The sequence below is a fragment of the Perca flavescens genome, chromosome 7, assembly GCF_004354835.1.
Source record: "Perca flavescens isolate YP-PL-M2 chromosome 7, PFLA_1.0, whole genome shotgun sequence".
NCBI classification, from domain to species: domain Eukaryota; kingdom Metazoa; phylum Chordata; class Actinopteri; order Perciformes; family Percidae; genus Perca; species Perca flavescens.
The window spans coordinates 5,836,182-5,854,990 of NC_041337.1; the positions used below are offsets into that span (position 1 = coordinate 5,836,182).

At 40.3% G+C, this 18,809-nt stretch overlaps 2 protein-coding genes across 4 annotated transcripts in view; both read left to right on the forward strand.

Moving 5' to 3' along the window:
* The first annotated feature begins 594 nt into the window (after positions 1–594).
* LOC114559199 (PHD and RING finger domain-containing protein 1) lies at positions 595–8,723 on the forward strand. Its single transcript, XM_028583725.1, has 7 exons — positions 595–1,304; positions 2,373–2,456; positions 2,573–2,709; positions 3,550–3,641; positions 4,077–4,276; positions 8,315–8,411; positions 8,511–8,723. Exons 1-7 carry the CDS (start codon positions 1,155–1,157, stop codon positions 8,546–8,548), a joined length of 798 nt encoding a protein of 265 aa, XP_028439526.1. The 5' UTR covers positions 595–1,154; the 3' UTR covers positions 8,549–8,723.
* A 9,591-nt stretch (positions 8,724–18,314) lies between these two features.
* The window catches only part of acap3a (ArfGAP with coiled-coil, ankyrin repeat and PH domains 3a), a 98,714-nt gene continuing 98,219 nt past the window's right edge, over positions 18,315–18,809 (forward strand). For all 3 annotated transcript variants that reach the window (XM_028582002.1, XM_028582004.1, XM_028582003.1), the window contains exon 1: positions 18,315–18,554. In XM_028582002.1, the coding sequence (XP_028437803.1) occupies positions 18,508–18,554 (47 nt within the window). In that variant the 5' untranslated portion in view covers positions 18,315–18,507. The remainder of the gene's footprint in view (positions 18,555–18,809) is intronic.

Here is an 18,809-nt window from a genome sequence, read left to right on the forward strand (position 1 = left end):
GCGTGAGTGTATTTATGATTGACATAGTTTGATATAATCACACAAAATGCACGTAGAGGTGAAACGTGCATCCTCTTTTCTATTAGGCCTTAAAGGTTACCAAGTTTTTAAGTCATGCAGCGCTAAATAGATGGATAGAAAGATTGATTGATTGATTGATTGGTTTTGGAGTTTCTGTAATGTTGTTGGATTAAAATTATGCATTAATGTGTACATCACTTGAATGTTGCTGCTGGTAAATGTGGGACTACTTTTAATCACTTTATATACAGCTGGGTATCTTGGGAATTTAACCCCAGGGATCAATAGTTTTATCCTAATCTAGAATGATACATGATTATTTACATTTTGTATTATTAATGTAAAGTAATCTGCAAAATGACTAAAGTTATCAAATAAATAGTAGTGTATAAAGTAGCAGAAAATAGATTTGGAAAAATTGTAATGTACTAAATTACATTCGACTACTGGGTAATAAAGCAGGACCCTATTATGTCAGTTGATATTATCATTTAGTAGGCTACATATTCCCAATTCACCCCCAGTGAAACTTGGAGCTATTGCCCACTATCCCTGGTTGGTAATGTAGCTTTAGTAGTTTGTAGTAACATTTTAGCGACTCCCTTTAAAATTTCAGCCTTTAAATTGTGTTTATGAAATTATGACTCATTGCATTTAGGTATGGTTAAGTTACTGTTAGAATTGTGATTTTGCCGCTTTTATTTTGAAAGAACGGGACCGGATGTTTTTTGTGTAGCGTGGAACATGAAATGTGCGATGAAATGTGCTAGCAGTTAGCTATTTGAATGGGGATTATAACTATTTCATGTTATATTTCCTGAACTCAAAATGATACAGTGTATGAATATATTGACCTTATTCTCAGAAAAGGCTTCACTACACTATAGTGTTATGCTACGGATAAGCTAACGTTAGCTAACTAGCTAGCTAGCTGACTGCGTTACGTTTATTATATCATAGACAGTATATAGCTGAACGATTAATATACAGTACATTCTAGCTATGTGTTATAGCTAGGTCACAGGAAACTCCGACACAACCCAAAGTCGAGTCATGTTTAGATTTTATTTTTGTCACAAATGCCGTTAAATGGTATAGAAACAGACACTTTATTGTCCAATGCTATATAAAATATGGATAAGTCCACCGTGTTGAACACAATAGGTGGAGAGGGTGCAGATAAATGTTTTATCTGTCTGAGCCCCTTTGAAAAGCAAGCAGTGGCCTCTCTGGAGAACTGCCAGCATGTCTTTTGCCTTGAATGTATTCTGCAATGGTCCCAGGTAAATATACACTTCACATGTTCCCTGTGTAGCGAAGAATACGTCATGTCTTAACCACATTTATTTGTAATTTTATCAGAATAACATTAAATTCTGCCAATACGGTGTAACAAAACCACTTCTCCGATGTCCCATATGTGCAAGATATCATATAGCATAGTATACAGTGTATAGTGAAGCCTATATTTACATCAATATCTCGAGACAAGTTTATATGTTAATGTTAAGTGTAATTTTTCAACTTTATTCTTTATTAAACATTGTGAACAGACATTCAACAGGTCATGGGCATCAATTAAAGTTTCAAGTGTGTGTAAAATAAAAAAAGTAAATTAAATATAAAATATAAGATGTCTTAACATAAACAATGACATCAATATGTCAACATAACTTACTCAGGGGCTACAGAAAATAATTGTTTATATAGGCTACAGTGTGATGTGCAAATTGAATTCAACCAGAAAAATTTGGGAAGGACTTATCTTGCTTTAAGTAGGCAGTATGTGTAGTCTATAAACTGCAACTACAAGTATAAGGTTGTTTAAATATTTAAAGACAGTAGTTGATGCAGTCACATGAACATTGTCAAAATATTTTAAAATCAACCTGAACAATGGAGCTAAACCATAAACTTAAGTCGATAGACCGAAAACTTTTCATCCGCAACTATTTTGTTCAGCTATAATCACTTTACGTCATTTTTTTTTTTCAAGCAAAAATGCCAAATATTCCCCGCTTCTCAAACATGAAGATTTTCTGCTTTTTCTCTGTTTATCATTGTACATGCAATATATTTGGGTTTTGGACTGTTTATGGGACAACAAGTAATTTAAAGATGTCACCTTGGGCTATGGATTTTTGTAGTCAAGATGAAAATAATCAATATTGGAACCCTACACGAGAAACATGAGCCTCCAATATTACAATACCTCACCTTTTCTTTTCTATATACAAAATGTGAATTAACATGTAAAACACCATTATGTCTAAGCTGAGCTGCATAACCATCAAGGGACATATTTTTGTTGTTGAAATTGAAACGTTTTGTTGCTCCGTCTTGAATCTCAGACAGCCAACACCTGCCCAGTGGATCGGAGCAGTTTTGCTTTCATCCACCAGAGATGGTGTCCTGGAGGGGACATTCAAAAGAAGGTGATTTTTTATTGTATTTTATTTTTGCAGTGTCCTTAAGGAATCCAAGTATTTGGGAATGTATGGAAATATGTGGGCAGTGTTTGGGGGATGAACTGCTTGTGGTGCTGCTGCAGATCAAAGTGAGGACGAAGAAAAAGGAGGAGGAGGATGATGATGATGAAGAGGAGGTGAGCAATGCTGTAATCTGTGAGGAATGTGGACGCAGCGACCGCAGGCACCGGCTGCTAGTGTGCATCCGCTGTGATTCAGGGTAAGGCAGTGCTGGAGCATTTTACACAGTTTTATTCAGCGCCATCCCCCTTCATGTCTAAGCTGTCCTATCGCATAAAGGCCAAAAATGAAAAGTTTATTTTAGTTATTGCAGTAGCATTATATTGAGTACATAGTGAGTTGCACTTGACTGACTTTGACCATTCTTCCACTGACGTTTTATATCACTGAAACTAGAGCTCGGCCATCTGGAGAAAATCAAATATGACGATATTGTTGTCCAAATACCTCAATAGTGATATTGTAGGGTTGCATTTGCTGCTTTAACAAAATATTTACAAAGAGATTTGTGATAAATAATCATCAATCGTGTGTATTTAATGTTTTAGTGGCTAAAGGCAAATAATAGAACAGCTAAGTTCAGAAAATGACATCCCTTTCCTGTAATGCAGCCTTCAAAACCCCAAAAAGACAACAATATGCCATATTACGATGTTCGGATATCCAAAATCTAAGCTAATATTTAGTCTCATATCACAATATCGATAGCCTGGAAATCTAGACGCACCCTAGCGGCAACCAAGGGGGTCTAGGCACTCTCCGTTGACTTGGCTTATGGCTCTGCTGCTGGGAACAGCGGTCTTCTGGAAGACTTGGAGTTAAGCTTTTCTTTGAGAAAAGAACAATGAACGGCACAGAAATCATCGTTCCCAGACCCAACATCTTGATGTGGGTCTGGCTTGTCAGGCTACGATATCGATATAATATCAATATATTGCCCAGCCATAACTGAAACCCATACAAGCCCTGTTGGGGCTGCTGGAAATACATGTTAATGTTACCTAATCACAGAACTGTGACTTTGACTTATGGTTTCTAGGTATCATATGGAGTGCTTGACGCCATCTTTAAACACAGGCCCTGACGGTGACTGGATGTGTGCTGAGTGTGCGGTCAGTCCTCAGCATACAGGTAAAGAGAACCTGTCACCTAAAATACACATTATCTTCATGTTACTATTTTTCACAATAATTTATCGTTGAAATTGTCGCTTCTTCCTTCTTTAAAGGACCAGACTGGTGTTTTTTTGCATATCCAAGCCCATTAAATACCAATTACTGCCAACCAGTCTCCAAAGCAATTATAGAACCAGATGAATGTGTCTTTCCTGTCTTACAGGTAGCCATTGGTTTTAGTATTTTAAACAACAAACACAACCAGGCTTAAATACAGTACATGGTTGTGTTTGTTGTTTATAATACTCATAATAATGGTCCGGAGTTCTCTGTAAATAAACGGTAATGCTACGGCAAGAGCAGAGTGCAGGTTTTTTTTTGCCCTTGTTCCAAGTTGATAGGTTATTACAAGAAATTTAGTTTTTCATTTTGTGAAATTGTCGCCGTACAGACGCCTCCGTGGTGGAGGGGGAGATCAGTGATGGAGAATTAACAGACCTCCTAGCTGAAGCAGATGAAACTGCGTCTACCAGCGGTCGCCTTCGGCCCTCCACCAGAAATCGTCCCAGCGGCTACGGTGAACGACGACACAGCCAGAGGATCCAGAGCAGGACCAGCAGCAGTCCTCCTCCTCGTCCCCAAACCTCCTGGGTCAGTTCGACATTACACAGATATACAGTAGTATCGATACGGTATCACCGATACACTATCATCTGACAGCATAAGGTGAAAATGCAGAGGTCCCCACTCTCGATATGATACAACTTGTCGTTGAAGCGTGATTTATGCTTCTGCGGAGGATCCACGCAGAGCTCTCGCCGTAGTCTACGTAAGTGGCCTGAAGTTTATACTTGTGCGTTGGTGTGTGCGTCGATCTTGTTAAGAGAATAGCGGGGCCGGCATGTGTGGGGAATTTGTGGTAGAGCGAGTGAGAGAGTGACGGGATTAGCTTCGGAGCGAGTAAGCGACTCTAGAGGTATAGTGGGAGTAGTCTCGCTTTGCCTGACCCTCCTACACCTCCAACCATATGACTGAAACATCAAAATATTTCACATTATTAGCAGTAAGATTGTATTTGACAGTAGCAAAAAACCCAGAAAGTCATTTGACAACACCTGAAGTTGTTCTAAAAGTATTCCTCAGCCCTCAGAGACTCTTCTAACCATCTGGAGGAAGGAATAATCTCTTAGCTAGATTTTTGACCAGTTACTCAAGTTGGGACTTTATTTATGATCCAGGTCGGCAGGAGTTACAGATCTGCTAGCTCGTTTTGTATCACACAAGAAAAATAGGATCACGCTGTTGATTTAAATTAATAGAAGGTAACGTCGATATAGACAAATATTACTGATAATAAAACATTTTAATTATACAAATAGTGCCCAGGACATGCCATCTCTGGCTACCATCTCAGTTTAGGAATTACAGTCAACAACTGGCGAAACTGATTTCTTTGAGGATTCTGGAACTACTTTAAAAAATGACCAGAAATCGTTTATTTTTATTTTTTTCCAGAAAAACAGATGCTTACCTCTGTCACTTAAAACAGCAACCAATGAATTCACCTAGGTTTCTTCATTTAGATCGACTCTTAGGATTACCTCAAATTTATTGAACTAAATATTCTGTGAATCAACTAAGATCAATCAAATACAGTAAGTCAAATTCATAATTTGTATTTAGAACATAGACACCTGAGCCGTAAGAAAAAATTGGATAGTATGGGAGGTATGTGAACCCTCTTATCAAGAAGATGTGTGAAATACAGAAAACCCAAAACATAAAAAACAAAAAAAAAATGTATGTATGCCTTTTACTTTCCCCATGCTTGTTATTCATTTAGGTAACCTCAAGTGTGCAGCTAACTTCTTCAAGTAAAGGGCAACGGAAAATTCGGTTTCATTAGTTTTACAGACTGTGTGCGTGACAAACCTGTTACTGAACGGGCCCCGCTGTGGCATTTAACCCCATTTTCTGCACGTGCACGGTTAGCAGTGATGCACACCTTTCCACCTGCATCGTCTCTCACTGCCAGCGTCTGCGGTTACTGTCTGAAACTTCTCGGCCCTCTTGGGTTCATCTGTGTGGGTAACTGCTGCTGCTCCTGCATGTATAGACGCTGGTTAGTTATGACTTACAGTATGACATACCTGAGGCCCAGCTTCACTAACCCTAACGGCCGCGGCCCCGCATAAGCCGTGTCCCGACGGTGGTTATCAACTAGTTCAATCAACCCCGGGTTTCCTAATCCAGCGGCGCGCACGTTCACATAAAAGAGGCGGTGTTTGCACAGCGCGACCAATCGCAAACTTCTAGCAGAACCGCACATTTTACATAAGAAGAAACTATAATTCTACCTAACTAACCATAATTTTACCATAACCCGCTAACATGTGATCCACCGTCGTGATACACAAAACCCTGGGTGGAACCTGAAGTTACCTCGTTAACGCCAAATCTTGCTTCGTAGTACAGGCCTCAGGTCTTGAAGCTGGGGGGGGTCAGGAGGCCATATATAGCCTTTGTTTCCCTTCGTCATTGCTTGTATCATCCTCTTCCAAGCTCTAATTACTCTACGCTGGTAGAGTGCCGGCTTCAGGTGGCTCATAATACTCTTCAGTTGGCTAGGCATCGGTAAACACTTGTAGTAGAGACAGTTCTTTGTTTACTCACTCGAGGACATCTGTCTGTCTGTGTGTGTTTTTCTCTCATTAACAAATACTTGAGCTAACCTTTGTTGCTCAAGCACTCTGTGGATAATCTTCCACTGGGTTTCCGCGGAGTCTTAAAAAGTCAAAAATGTCAAGATTAAAAGGAGGCCTTAAAAAGTCTTAAATTAGCTGACGTATTGTGTTCTAGGTCTTAAATAATTTGGAACAGGTCTTAATTTTCCTACGTCTGTGTAGCGCTATCTCTGATGCTCATTGAAATGTTCCCGCAGCGCTTTAGAATGTCTTTTTTTTCCCCCCGCGGATTCCACGGTGTTGCAGTTTTGCTGCATTACGACTACAAATGAGACCACACATGCAACAGCCAGTAGTTGTGACGTCACGTGCAAAGTATAAATTGCAGCCAATCAGCTGTCGTGTTTTTGGCGCCAGTCTGTTTCGGATTGTACCGTGGACATAAAACAGATAGTAGCCTATTCTTCAGCTATGGGGAAGTGCAAGTTTAGGGTTTGGTTAAAGCCAGTTGCTCACAACATATTTGAAGTCTACTACTTTTGATGTTTTGATGTAGGTCTTACATTTTATAATGGTCTACTAAAAGGTCTTAAAAAGTCTTAAATTTGACTTGGTGAAACCTGCAGAAACCTTTCTTCCAGCTGGCTCCTTTTCAGTGAATAAATTGCAGGAAGTCAGATTATAGTCAAAGACTATGTGGTCCTACAGTACGACTCAGTTTTTAGTGCCACAGCAATCCCTGTCCTCGCTTTACCTTACATAAAAATTATGCCAATGAATTCCCTGCAGTGAGCTGTACAGATTTTAAATTTGGGAAAAGAGAGGACTGACATTGGCTAGTTCAGATATCCGTATCGGGAGAGAAAAAGTCAGATCAGTGCATCTCTAAAAAAACTGTTGAAATATTCTCTCTTTTTAAAAAGACCTTAGAAATGTCTGGTGTCTTGGCCTCTTTCCATTCTTTGAGTTCAGTTTACATATTTACTGTCCCATAAGAGGAAATCCTTTTTGCAGCATATAAAACATAAAACAGTAGAAACACAATGAGATATTTTATACAATATTAAAAGTGGTGGTACTATACACTCAATACAAAATACATAAAAAGTATATTTAACAAAAGAAAAGAAAAATTGCAACAATAAGAATAGGGATAAGATGGTAAGAGGCAGTTATTGTGCAATATTAACATTGAGAGCTTTTACTGCACGTTTAACAAAAGTTTTGGAAACCTGTATCAGAGTGAGCATGTCCAAGTCTTCAAAGAGGATGGTCAGACTTTTTTTTTAATGGATTTAGCTTTCATTCTTTCATATGAAATGGTGTTTGTTTCTTTTAAAACACATGATGAATTCCCATGATGTTGTAAATGTGGATATGTATTATCACATATGACAAATGCAGTTGATTACAAAAATGCACACATTCACCTGAATGTACTTATAAATAAGGCAACATCCAACCACATCATTAGGTGTTGCTTTGTTCATTTTGCTTCTGATGTGTAAAAGACAACCTTTCATAACATTGGTGTTAATCTCCATAAATCAGAGATCTTCAACAGGGGGTCCGGGACCCCTATGGGGTCCTCCAAGTTGCCGCGGGGGGGCACTACATTATTGTTGATTTTTTTTTTTCCAAAACTAAAATGTCTTAACATGAATCAAACATATTATTAGCACAAAAAAGAAATCAGCCTATTTGTGAAAAAAACATTAGCTACCTTATCGTAGTGGCCTATAGGTAAGGTAGCCATCCACAGATACAGTTCATCCTTTTTATAAAATCAACAATTAATAGGTTAGTATTCTATGCACTAAAAAGGTATGTATACTTTAGGCAGCACTACATGTTATTGTAGGCCCAAAATGCAACTTAATTGTATACAATACATCTAGTAGGCGTTCCCTGATCCATCTCTCTCTGTTAAGGGCTCCTTGGCTTATAAAACGTCGAAGAGTTTGCCCCTGCCATAAATGTTCTGTTTTTTGTTCTTGTTTCTCAGCGTGTGCCTAAATACCTGTTAGGGGCATCAACGCCTGCCGTCACAACAGATGAAGTAGCTGCACTACATCCCAGTGACAGCAGCAGTGCTTCCGTCAGTAAGTTATCAACTGTCAGTTCACTTCCCCCGTAACTTCAAGAGTCTGAAGATGATTTCATTAAACATGATCTGTTTTTGTGATGTTTTTTTTCCCCAGCGTTAAAGAGGAGAAAAAGAAGGAAGCGTGCAACTTGAGCTCCTGAAGCTTCTGACATCAACAAGAGTAGACGTTGGAAGTTGGTGTGTGTCGTCACTGCGTGATAAAGGTGCTCCTGTCTAAAGATGACCACATGGTGGCAGCATTGTGTTAGCAGTTGGGTGTTGAGTTCCAGCCATAAACATTATGCCAAAGCACCTTCTGCTGTTGCTATATATATAGATATATATATATATATATATAAAATGTAGTTTTTTTACAGTGCTATTTTTGTTATCCTTTGAAAAAAAATGACTGTTAAATGTTTTTGTTAAAAAGATAAGGCTGGCATTATTCTATACTTTTCTTACTGTCAATAAAGACCAAAACAAACAAAGTCCATTTCTGCTAAAGACATAACTTTTCCCAGAAAAAAAGGGTTTTTAATAAAGTTTCATTTTCAAAAATAGCTGTAATTTGTTAGGAGTAAAAATTGCATTTATTTGGGATTATTTTGAGTGTTGGATTAATACACGTTGGGTGCTATATTAAGTATTTGTGGCACCACGATGGTGAATGTGGGATTGCCCAAACTAAACTGCAGTGTGGGTGTAAATGTCTCCCGGTGCAACATTGTGGCTTACCACCAACCATCCATCTTCTTCTGCTTATCAGGTGTCGGGTCGCGGAGTTCCTGCATGGTTTCAGCGCAATTTCATTTTTGTCTCAAATGGTAGGCATTTCTCCTTGATCCGCTAGCTGCCTGCCCCCTGAATACACTGTGAAAAAGCTCGGTCTCGGGAGACAACACAAGGGTCTTAAATGTCAAACAAACACTAGGGGCACAGGCTGTGCACCAAAATACAACAAACCACATTCCAGCCAATCACCGACGAGATGGTTGGGGGGCAGGCAGGTAGCGGATCAAGGAGAGATGCCTACGGTTTGAGACAAATATGAAATTGTGCTGAAACCATGCAGGAACTCATAGAGCACCTTTAAATGTAAACTTAATCAACTGTTTTGTAAAATGAGTTCAAAGTCAGCCACCTCCAATCTGGAAAACGCAAAATCATGTGCTGGGAGAACAGAGTTTAGGTATCCTGTTTACCCTGTTCACCATCTTAGTTTAGCATTTTAGCATGCTAATATGAATTAGCACTAAGCATAAAAGTACAGCTGAGGCTGATGGGAATGTCATTAGTTTTACAGAAATGTCATGGTGATGGCGCTAGAGGCGAAGTCGGCACGACTAAAGTTATTAATATTCACCCTGAGAGGAACATGGATGTCTGTACCAAATTTCATGGCAATCCATCTAACGGCAATCCAGATATTTCACATAAAACCACAAAGGTCCACCTCGTGGTGGCACTAAAGGAAAAGTCATCAGAGTCATCAGGATACGTCGTTTAGGATCGTGAATATCTGTACAAACTCTTGTGGCGATCCCACCAGTAGATGTGCAGACTGATCTCATAAAGTGGCGTTTGTATGACACGCCAATGCGTGTTTATCAACGCCATTCGGCCGCAATTGACCTACATTACGTGTGAATTTTCGGCGTAGCAAATAGAATGAAAGGACGTAAGTCCACGGATGGGTAAAACACAGGACTTTCACCCAGTAGAGCCGAGGTCGCGTCTCGCGTGTGGCGTTTTTCAACCGTTATTTTTTTTTTTTTTAAGCCTTCCCCAATGTTTCTATCCTAAACCCAACCATTTATTGTTTTCCTAAGCGTGTGACGTTGGTCACCGTCGTATTTTTTTTCGTTTTTTTGTGTTACTAAAGCCTTTCCCAATGTTCTTTTCCTAAACCCAACCTTTTTTTTTTTTTTTACATGCGTGTGACGTTATTCTCACGATAGTACGGCACGTTCTCGCGATAAGACGCCACGTGGTGTGTATGTTTACATCCGCTGTATATAGCGTAGACATACACGTTGATAGCTCAAAATGCGTACAGATAACACGCCATTTGGCTTTAGGAAAGTGGCGTTCATGTTCACGCAAAGTCATGATGCCATGTTGAGATGTGGAGATATTTCACAGATAAGTGAAAGCTTTGACCTGCTGGTGGCGCTGAAATAAAAGTCAGAGAACCACCATTGTCCGTAAGATTTATCCTCTGGGGAACATGAATGTCTGTACAACGTTTCATAGCAATCCATCAACTGCCAATAGTTGTGGAGATATTTCAGTCCGGACAACGTTCTGACGACAACAGAAAGTAAATGATTATGTATCTTTTGTCAAAATCTAAACCCTTTAAAATCAGCGTTCATGGTTACTTTGGTACAGTTAGCATGTTATGGGTGGACATGGACGGTAGATAGACCTCGGCCAAAGGAAGTACATATGTGAGGCAACCGGGGTGTCTGAGACTCCTCTATTCGTCTGCGGGATTTCCTCATCCCGCCTCCCTCAGTAGCACTGAGCCATCGCCTAGCAACACCAACCTCAGTCTCATTTCTCAGGATCTCGTCCAGCCGCACCCGAGAGAAAAGGCTGCCTCGGTTCAGACATTCTCACATCTGTTGTTTCTAGTCATCTGATATGAAATCCATCCTTTTATGTTCGAAATCAATCGGACGCCTTAAAATCAGAACTAGTTTGTGAGAGATGCAAGAAAGGAGATAGCAAAATAGCTCCCTGCTATTACAGTTCTTATAGCTCATGTAACCGTGTGTGTGTGTGTGTGTGTGTGTGTGTGTGTGTGTGAGTGTGTGTGTGTGATCAGCATGTGTTGTGATTCAGTGGGCGGGTACTTAACAAGCCTGCAGCTCATCTTGCTCTACTTTTCCCCTCAAAACAATGTCCACAGAAAAACAAATGTTCACCTTCATCGGCCAGACGTGTTTGCTGAGCAGGATTGTTGGAATGAACCAAAAAAGTCCAAGCTGAGACACTGTAAGCTGTGTGTAAAAACAAGTGTACACAAGAAAGCACTCAAAGTTCCTTGTTTGTTGGTTTAGGTTGTTAGATCCTGGGAGAGCAGTTACTTGCATTATTAATAATCGCTACCGTCCACACTTTTTTGGGGAAATATGCTTATTCTCCCCACTCTCATGTCCGTTTAAATATGAAGCTACAGCCAGAAGAGACTATTGGCTTAGCTAAGCATAAAGACTAGGAAACGGCTAGACTGTCCCAAGGTAAAATTAAAATCAGCCCACCAGCACCTCTCGCTAAATATGTTGTGTCTTGTTTGTTTAATCCGTATAGTATCCAATGTGTAAAAATGACAATTTCTGGTTTTCCAGGTGCTGGTAGGCAGCAGTTTTGTTACCCTTAAACAGAGCCAGGTTGTTTCCACGTACATCCAGTCTTAATGCTAAGCTAAGCTAATAGAGGCCGGCAGGGATGATCTATTTGTGTAGGCTAACCCGGAAGTTACCAACCTCTTGGTTCCCTTGATAAAAAGTATAAAATCTCTTAAGCTTGTGTTAAACGCAGACCTTACTTTAGGCATCTAACTCAAAAACCCATTGACTTTGAGCGAGGGAACGAGAAGTGCAAATATCGGTACTCATTTCTGGGTTTTAGGACTCATTCTAAAGCATTGGGAAATAATTGGGATAGCATTGGGCATTTAGTCTCCCGGCTGTAGCTTCATATTTAATGAACAGACATGAGAGTGGTATCGATGTTGTCCAACTCAAAAGTGAAGAAGTGAAATAGGCTGTAGTGACTAAGCCTCTGTACTTTAGCCGCCACTGGCTGCTAACTGACGTGAGTTGGTTTTCGACGTGCGCTCAGAAAACCCAAGATCCAGTCTTTACCAATACTTTATCTACCACTACATCATAATGCTTTATTTTCTCACCAGAGTGTCTGTCACTTCCAATACATTTCAGCAGAAAAGGAAAACAAACAGCCCCAATGTTATATAAGCACAATCAAAGCACTGTTGGCCTCTTCAATTCGACTAACAACACCCGTGGTTACTGACATGATGAACTCAAATAACCTGTGGCCAGCCTCGGCCTGAACAATACACCAATTTGCGCTCTGGAGCAAATTACACTCAAACACACATCAAACATACGTACGTATGTATGCCAAAATGTTAATCTATTTCTGAAAGGCTTTTCTGTTATTGCCAGATCTGGATGTTCTTTTGTTGACGGCTTCAGCCAAATCATTTATTTTTCTGAAGATCTCAGCTGTTTTGCTCCACCCTTCATGACCCTGCTTAGCATCCAGTGAACTCTCCCATCCTTACACCTGGTGGCAGGGATTTGGATGGCCTTTGGGCATCCAAATATTTGATACAAGTCTAGCTGACGCAGTGAAAGCCGACTTCCTGAGAAGTCCTTTCCTTTGTTTCTGTTCCAGCTGTTCCAGCTTTGACCCAGTACTCACCCTATCCACTCTTAATGGGATCCTGTCACAGTCTCCCTCACAGGAATCACTGACAGGAACAACATACTGCAGAGTGGATAAGGAGGCGGGCCAGCGCTGACGGGCTTTGGGCTGTGTAGCCTGCGACTCCTTAAGCAATCAGGCTTACCCTAACACGATTAACACACAAAGGAGCCAAGGTCAAAACTTCTAATGACTCGCTGCTCCAGAGAGAGTCTGTTTATTAGTAGCAGCATGCTCTTAAAGATGGACAGGCCAAGTGATCCGATAAGGAGCTAATGAGTAGTTCACAAATACAGACTTTGTAGTGCATTCATTCTGCCAAACAATGTAAAGGCCCTACATGTATTTTCTTCACCTATTTAAAACCAGATAAAAGATGATTTAAAAGAATAGTGTGACTTTTTGGGAAATGCGGTGAGAGGATCAACTCTCACGTCACAAATGAGAGTGGTACTGATTTTCACATCTCTCAGGAAGAAAGGCATTTTTGAGTATTTCCCAAAAAAAACTGAACTAGTCCTTTAATTCCCAGAAGAAGTCTTTCTTTAGTTTTTTTTCTGCTGTAGACCTCTTAGGGGGTTTAATGGGTTCTGCATTCATGTAACATCTTTTACGTATTAGAGAACCATGAAAACATATAGCTGAATTAAAAGCATGGAACCCCTCCACCTCAAGTTATTTTGCTGATGTAGTGGAACTGATGCTGGAAGGCGTAACACTCCCAGGAGTGATGCTTAGAGCTGCAGAGGCAGAGAGGCACTTTGGCTAAGACATTAGCTACAGTATGTGGGCTAATGTGCATTGGCGGGGCTGCTAAATAAGTCAGCAGAGATGTTAGCATGACTGCAAACAGCTTCTGGCAATGGTGGTGGTGGTGGGGTTCAATGTCAGAAAGGACATGTGTCAAAGGCTTTTGGATGTGACCCGGTATGCAGAACATAATTTATTAAAATGAGTATTATGATCACAACATGCAGTATCCATTTAGTTCAGTGGTCAACATTTTTGCCTGGGACAAAAGCTATGTCACCTTGTGATCCCTTATTACTGGTTGCATATAAGTCTACCGGTTAGGTTCCTCTGTTTCCAGTCTTTGTGCTAAGCTAAGCTAAGCTAACCAGCTGCTGATGGTAGCTTTACTGTACAGAAATAAGAGTGGTTTCGGTCTTCTCATCTAACTATAGAGAAGTCTGCAGAGCTCTTTCAAAAGTATAAACAGTAAGGGCTCCTGGGTAGCTCACCTGGTGGAGCGTGCGCGACCATGTGTAGGGGTTTGCTCCCCGGCGCAGCGGCCGCTGGTTCGACTCCGACCTGTGGCCCTTTGCTGCATGTCATTCCCCATCAATCTCCCCTTTCATGACTTCAGCTGGCCTATAGAATAAAGGCCTAGAGTGGCCCAAAAAAATTATCTTTAAGAAAATAAAAAGTATAAACAGTATCACACAATTGCTACAATATTGGAATAATGCCTGCAAGTCTGTATACTTCCATCCACTAAGTATACTTAGCACACACATATTGCCACTAGTGTGAGCGCAGCAGTCCTATAATAAGATTAAAAATGTATTTAAAAAAAAAAAAAAAAGATTAGAATACATTTTGGAGTAAGTCGGTGCTGAAAAGACATATGCATGCATAATACAGAACATTCCTGCAGCATCTGTACATGCCTCGTTGGCAGGGGCTTGTCGAGCCTTGCACCTGCAGTCAGAGGGGATAACGTTACAAGCTGTGTGCTCAGCAGCGCAACTCGCAGCTCTCTCCAGCAGACCAAAGAGGGGGAGCAAAAGTAGGTCACCCTCCCAGAGACCCACACATCTCTCCCAGTGATTCCACGCTGCCGCAGTGCTTGTGTCTGCCATGAGAGGGCCTCCGACGGGAGCACAAATGGGAGTCGACAGCTCCCTGCCACTCTCTTTTCCTGCACAAAGGCAGACGAGTCTTACCCCTGCTCCTTCCTCGCAGGAAACAGAAGCAGCAAGATGTGAACAGTCCCTTACTGATATGATAGCTCCGCTGGAAATCGTCTTGCTGTCAAGCTACCCAATTCCGTTCATCACGTGACTCAAAAATCGGCGCCAAAAAACCCAAACCCTAAAGGAATAGCACAACATTTTGGAAAATACACTCATGTGCTTTCTTGCTGAAATTTCATTGAGTAAGTTGATGCCACACTATCATATCTGCCCGTTGAAAATAAAGCAACAACTGCAGGGTTGCTTAGCTTAGCATAAGGACTGGAAATGGGGAAACAGCTTGCCTGGCTCTGTCTGAAAGTAACCAAATCGGTAATGCAAGAATTAGTTTTTTTGTTAGACATAAAGATGTACTTTAATCAGGAACATTGCGCTAGTGTTTATTAAGTAGCCTATATTGTTAATAGGAATTTGTAGTAAACAAATGGAGGTACATTGTACACAAGTTTGAGAACTCGGGCTAAAAAATTTAGCGAGGTTATAGTGCGGAAGCAAAGACTGTTCCATTCATCCCCCGGATATTCTTAGTGAAGTGTGGTAGCATGCTAACATTTGCTAATTTTGCACCCAAAAAAAAGTACTACTGAGGCTGATGGGAATGTCAGTTTGCAAGTATGCCTGTATAAATCAAAGTACTGGATTTTTAAAGCCCGGATTGGAAGGAACAATGGCGCTCTATGGAAACCTGCTCTGTGAAATCCCAAGCAGGCGCTCTTTCTCCGAGCTTTCCCATTTCCTGTGAATTAATAATAGCCTTGCTGGGGAAATGGATGCACTTAAGATGCCTTCATTTAACAGCTGCGTGGGAAAGAAGATAGGTATAGCAACCCAAGGACGCGTTAAAGGTTTCTTTAAAGTGTTTAGAAATCAAACAATTAGTTTTACTGAGTCAGGTTTATGACATGAAATAGTTTTCACAGCTTGCACAGCAGTAAAACATGATGATCTGACACGGAAACCATACTGTACCGCAGTGGTGTACTCTACTGTATTGTAGTGGGTATACTGTAGGTCTACTGTATATAAATATATTGGCCTATGGGCCAGAATCTGCCTTTGGGGGAGGGCCATATCATGGTGGGGGGTCTGGCTGTCCTTCCCCAGGGAAATTTTGAGTGTCAAAGACTTAATTTCTTGCATTCTGATACACTTTTATGCACCAATTTACAGTGGAGATACCTTTATTCAGCCTATGCAAAGAAGAAAAACGCAGATGACAATTCCAAAGATATCAAAAATATAATGAAAAGTTTGTTGTTGCGTGTCATTGGGCATTTTTAAGTGGGTATATGGAAATCCTGGAGCTTTCTTAGTGGGTATACTGCGTATACCTGCGTATCACGTCGTAGACTACACCACTGCAGTACTGTATCAGAGGTGTGAAGAAGAAGATGAGAGGGATGAATGTGACTGCCGGGAGCGAGCATCTCTGAACCAAAGTGGAGCCACCGTGGGTGTTTGCTTATTCATTGCTTGAGTTAACTATCACACTGCTCTGATGAGTATGTAGCTTTCTATGTCAAACAGCTATATGGTTTATTTCATATTAATGTTCAATACCGTATGTTTGTTTATGTATGCACCACCACCAAGACAAACTCCTCCATAAATCCTTTTCTTTTTTTTATAAGATTTTTTGGGGGGCATTTGTAGGCCTTTATTGGGATAGGACAGCTTAGACTTGAAAGGGGAGAGAGAAGGGGAATGACATGCAGCAAAGGGCTGCAGGTCGGAGTCGAACCTGTGGCCGCTGCGTCAAGGACTAGGCCTCTATAATTTGGATGGCGGTTATTATCACAGTAAATGAAGAGACAAAATAATTCTTCACTTTTCATTGTTTTCTCTTGAAACAGTAGGCTAAACAAATGAAAGATTTAAGTTCCAGTCACTACATGTAAAACACGTAGGCACACTGAAAATGCAAAGAATAACAGAATGAGAGTGATGGCGGTTATTATCACAGCAAACTAACATGTCTTTACCTGTAGTGGATGGAACTTAAATGTTTGCTGTTTCAATAGAAAACAATAAAAAAGGGACTTTATCTCAGGAGGACATTTCTTTCATTATGTAGCCTACTTCGGCACGTGTTGTATTCATTCAAATGAGATGGAACGTGACGTCAGCGTTCTACTCATTCTCATGCGGAGATTGCGCCCGTGTTGCATTCAGGTGCTCTCGGACATGTTATGGTTTGTCACTAGTTGTGTGCAAAGCAACACTGTGCAGCTGTTGAATGGCGGTATTGGCTATCCAAATACAATTACGCTTATTCCACTACATTTTTTAAGGGACATATTGTACTTTTTTTACTCCGCTGCATTTATTGGACATTAGCCTACTCATAAGGTTAACATTTTACACACAAAACATATCATGAATGTATTCAATTTGAAGCAATTTTGTCGAAGTGGTTGAATTAGCCTCACCCCAATCAGCTACAACATTAAAATGCTGCTTGCAATAATAATATATTGTAGGGAATATTATAACACTCTCACTGGGTCTATTCTGCATAATGTGTAGACCTACTTTTACTACTGATACTTAAAGTACATCTTGCTGTCAACAGTACTTTTAGCCTACAATTTGGAATGTAGGATTTCTACGTGTCACTTGAGTATTACTTTGTGGCATTTGCCTTAGCCTACATACTGTATATATAAACCTACAAGCAGCCTTTTAATGTTGTCGCTGGCTGCTGTCGAGCTCATTGGACCGCCTTTATAGACTGTCGGTTTGACATTATAGGTTTTTAAAATCTTAATCTGCAAAGAAACTAGTAACTGCAGCTGTTCATGGTAACATTTATTCTAGTACTGTGCAATTTTGAAGTTGGCCTACTTGTATTTTACTTAAGTATTTCAATTTTTTACTACTTGTTACTTCTACTCCACTATATTTATTAGCTTTGGTTACTATTGAGATTAATAATAGAAAATATGATCAACAAATAAAATAAGATAAAAACAAGCTGCCCAGCAGTTTATAAAGGAATAAAAATAAGCCCCATTCTTTCCAGCTGCAACGTTAAAGTGATGTACACATGAATGTATAAATAATTATAATCCATATTAAACATATTATTGTGAGTATTTTTCTTTAGGTACTTATATACACTTGCTTAATCGTTTGTCCATTTACCTAAGTAAAACTTTGAATGCTTGAAAGTATTTACACTGATATTTCTATAGTTACCTAAGTACAATATCGGAGTACGTCTTCCTCCACCATGTTCCTCTGAAATGTAGTGTTGTGTAAATAAAAAAAGTGTAAAATACTATACAACTACCTCAAAGTGAACTTGAGTACAGCACTGGAGTAGATGTTTACTTTTTACCACTAAAAGAAGCTGAATATGTAATGTACATACAGCAGGCTGCAAGTCGTACGTCGAACTTGGCCTCTTAGAAATCCGAATTTAGCAGGAGCACTTGAACGCAGCACAGGCTCCAGTACTGAGCGAGGCAGCCCCGGCTCATCAGAGAGAGAGCGGGACTGAGCGAGTTAACTGAACCGCTGCAAGGAGCACGAGACGGCGGAAAGGAACGGGCCGCTGTATCGGATACTCAACATAATTACCTCTCTAACCTCCTTTTACCGTTACTCTTCACCCAGTCAGGACATGACATCTGTATTCTAACCGCGTTTAAACGTCACTCTCTCCAGCCCAAGATGACGGTGGACTTTGAAGAATGTATTAAAGATTCACCCCGCTTTAGGTAAGAACATGGAACTCACTCACAATGCTCATTTTGCTCGTTTGAACTGTTGAACGTCACACTTTTCCCACACGAAACTGTTTTCTGCTAGGCTATTTGTTGGGGGTATTCACGTTATTTGTCCCTGAATAACAAGTGCGACCTTATCCTTGCGTCTTCTCTGTGATGTTGCATGTTGGGACTTTTAAAGTCTCAGTTGGGAGTTCAATATGCGTTGATGCGATGAATGGTGTCTGGATTACAGTTACAGTTTTG

Bases quoted from the DNA above. Each gene is read 5' to 3' on its own strand.
- LOC114559199 (XM_028583725.1), top strand. From the start codon at position 1,155: ATGGATAAGTCCACCGTGTTGAACACAATAGGTGGAGAGGGTGCAGAT. The intron at 4,277-8,314 runs GTCAGTTCGACA...CTTGTTTCTCAG, and splicing joins CTCGTCCCCAAACCTCCTGG to CGTGTGCCTAAATACCTGTT. The intron at 8,412-8,510 runs GTAAGTTATCAA...TTTTTTCCCCAG, and splicing joins CAGCAGCAGTGCTTCCGTCA to CGTTAAAGAGGAGAAAAAGA.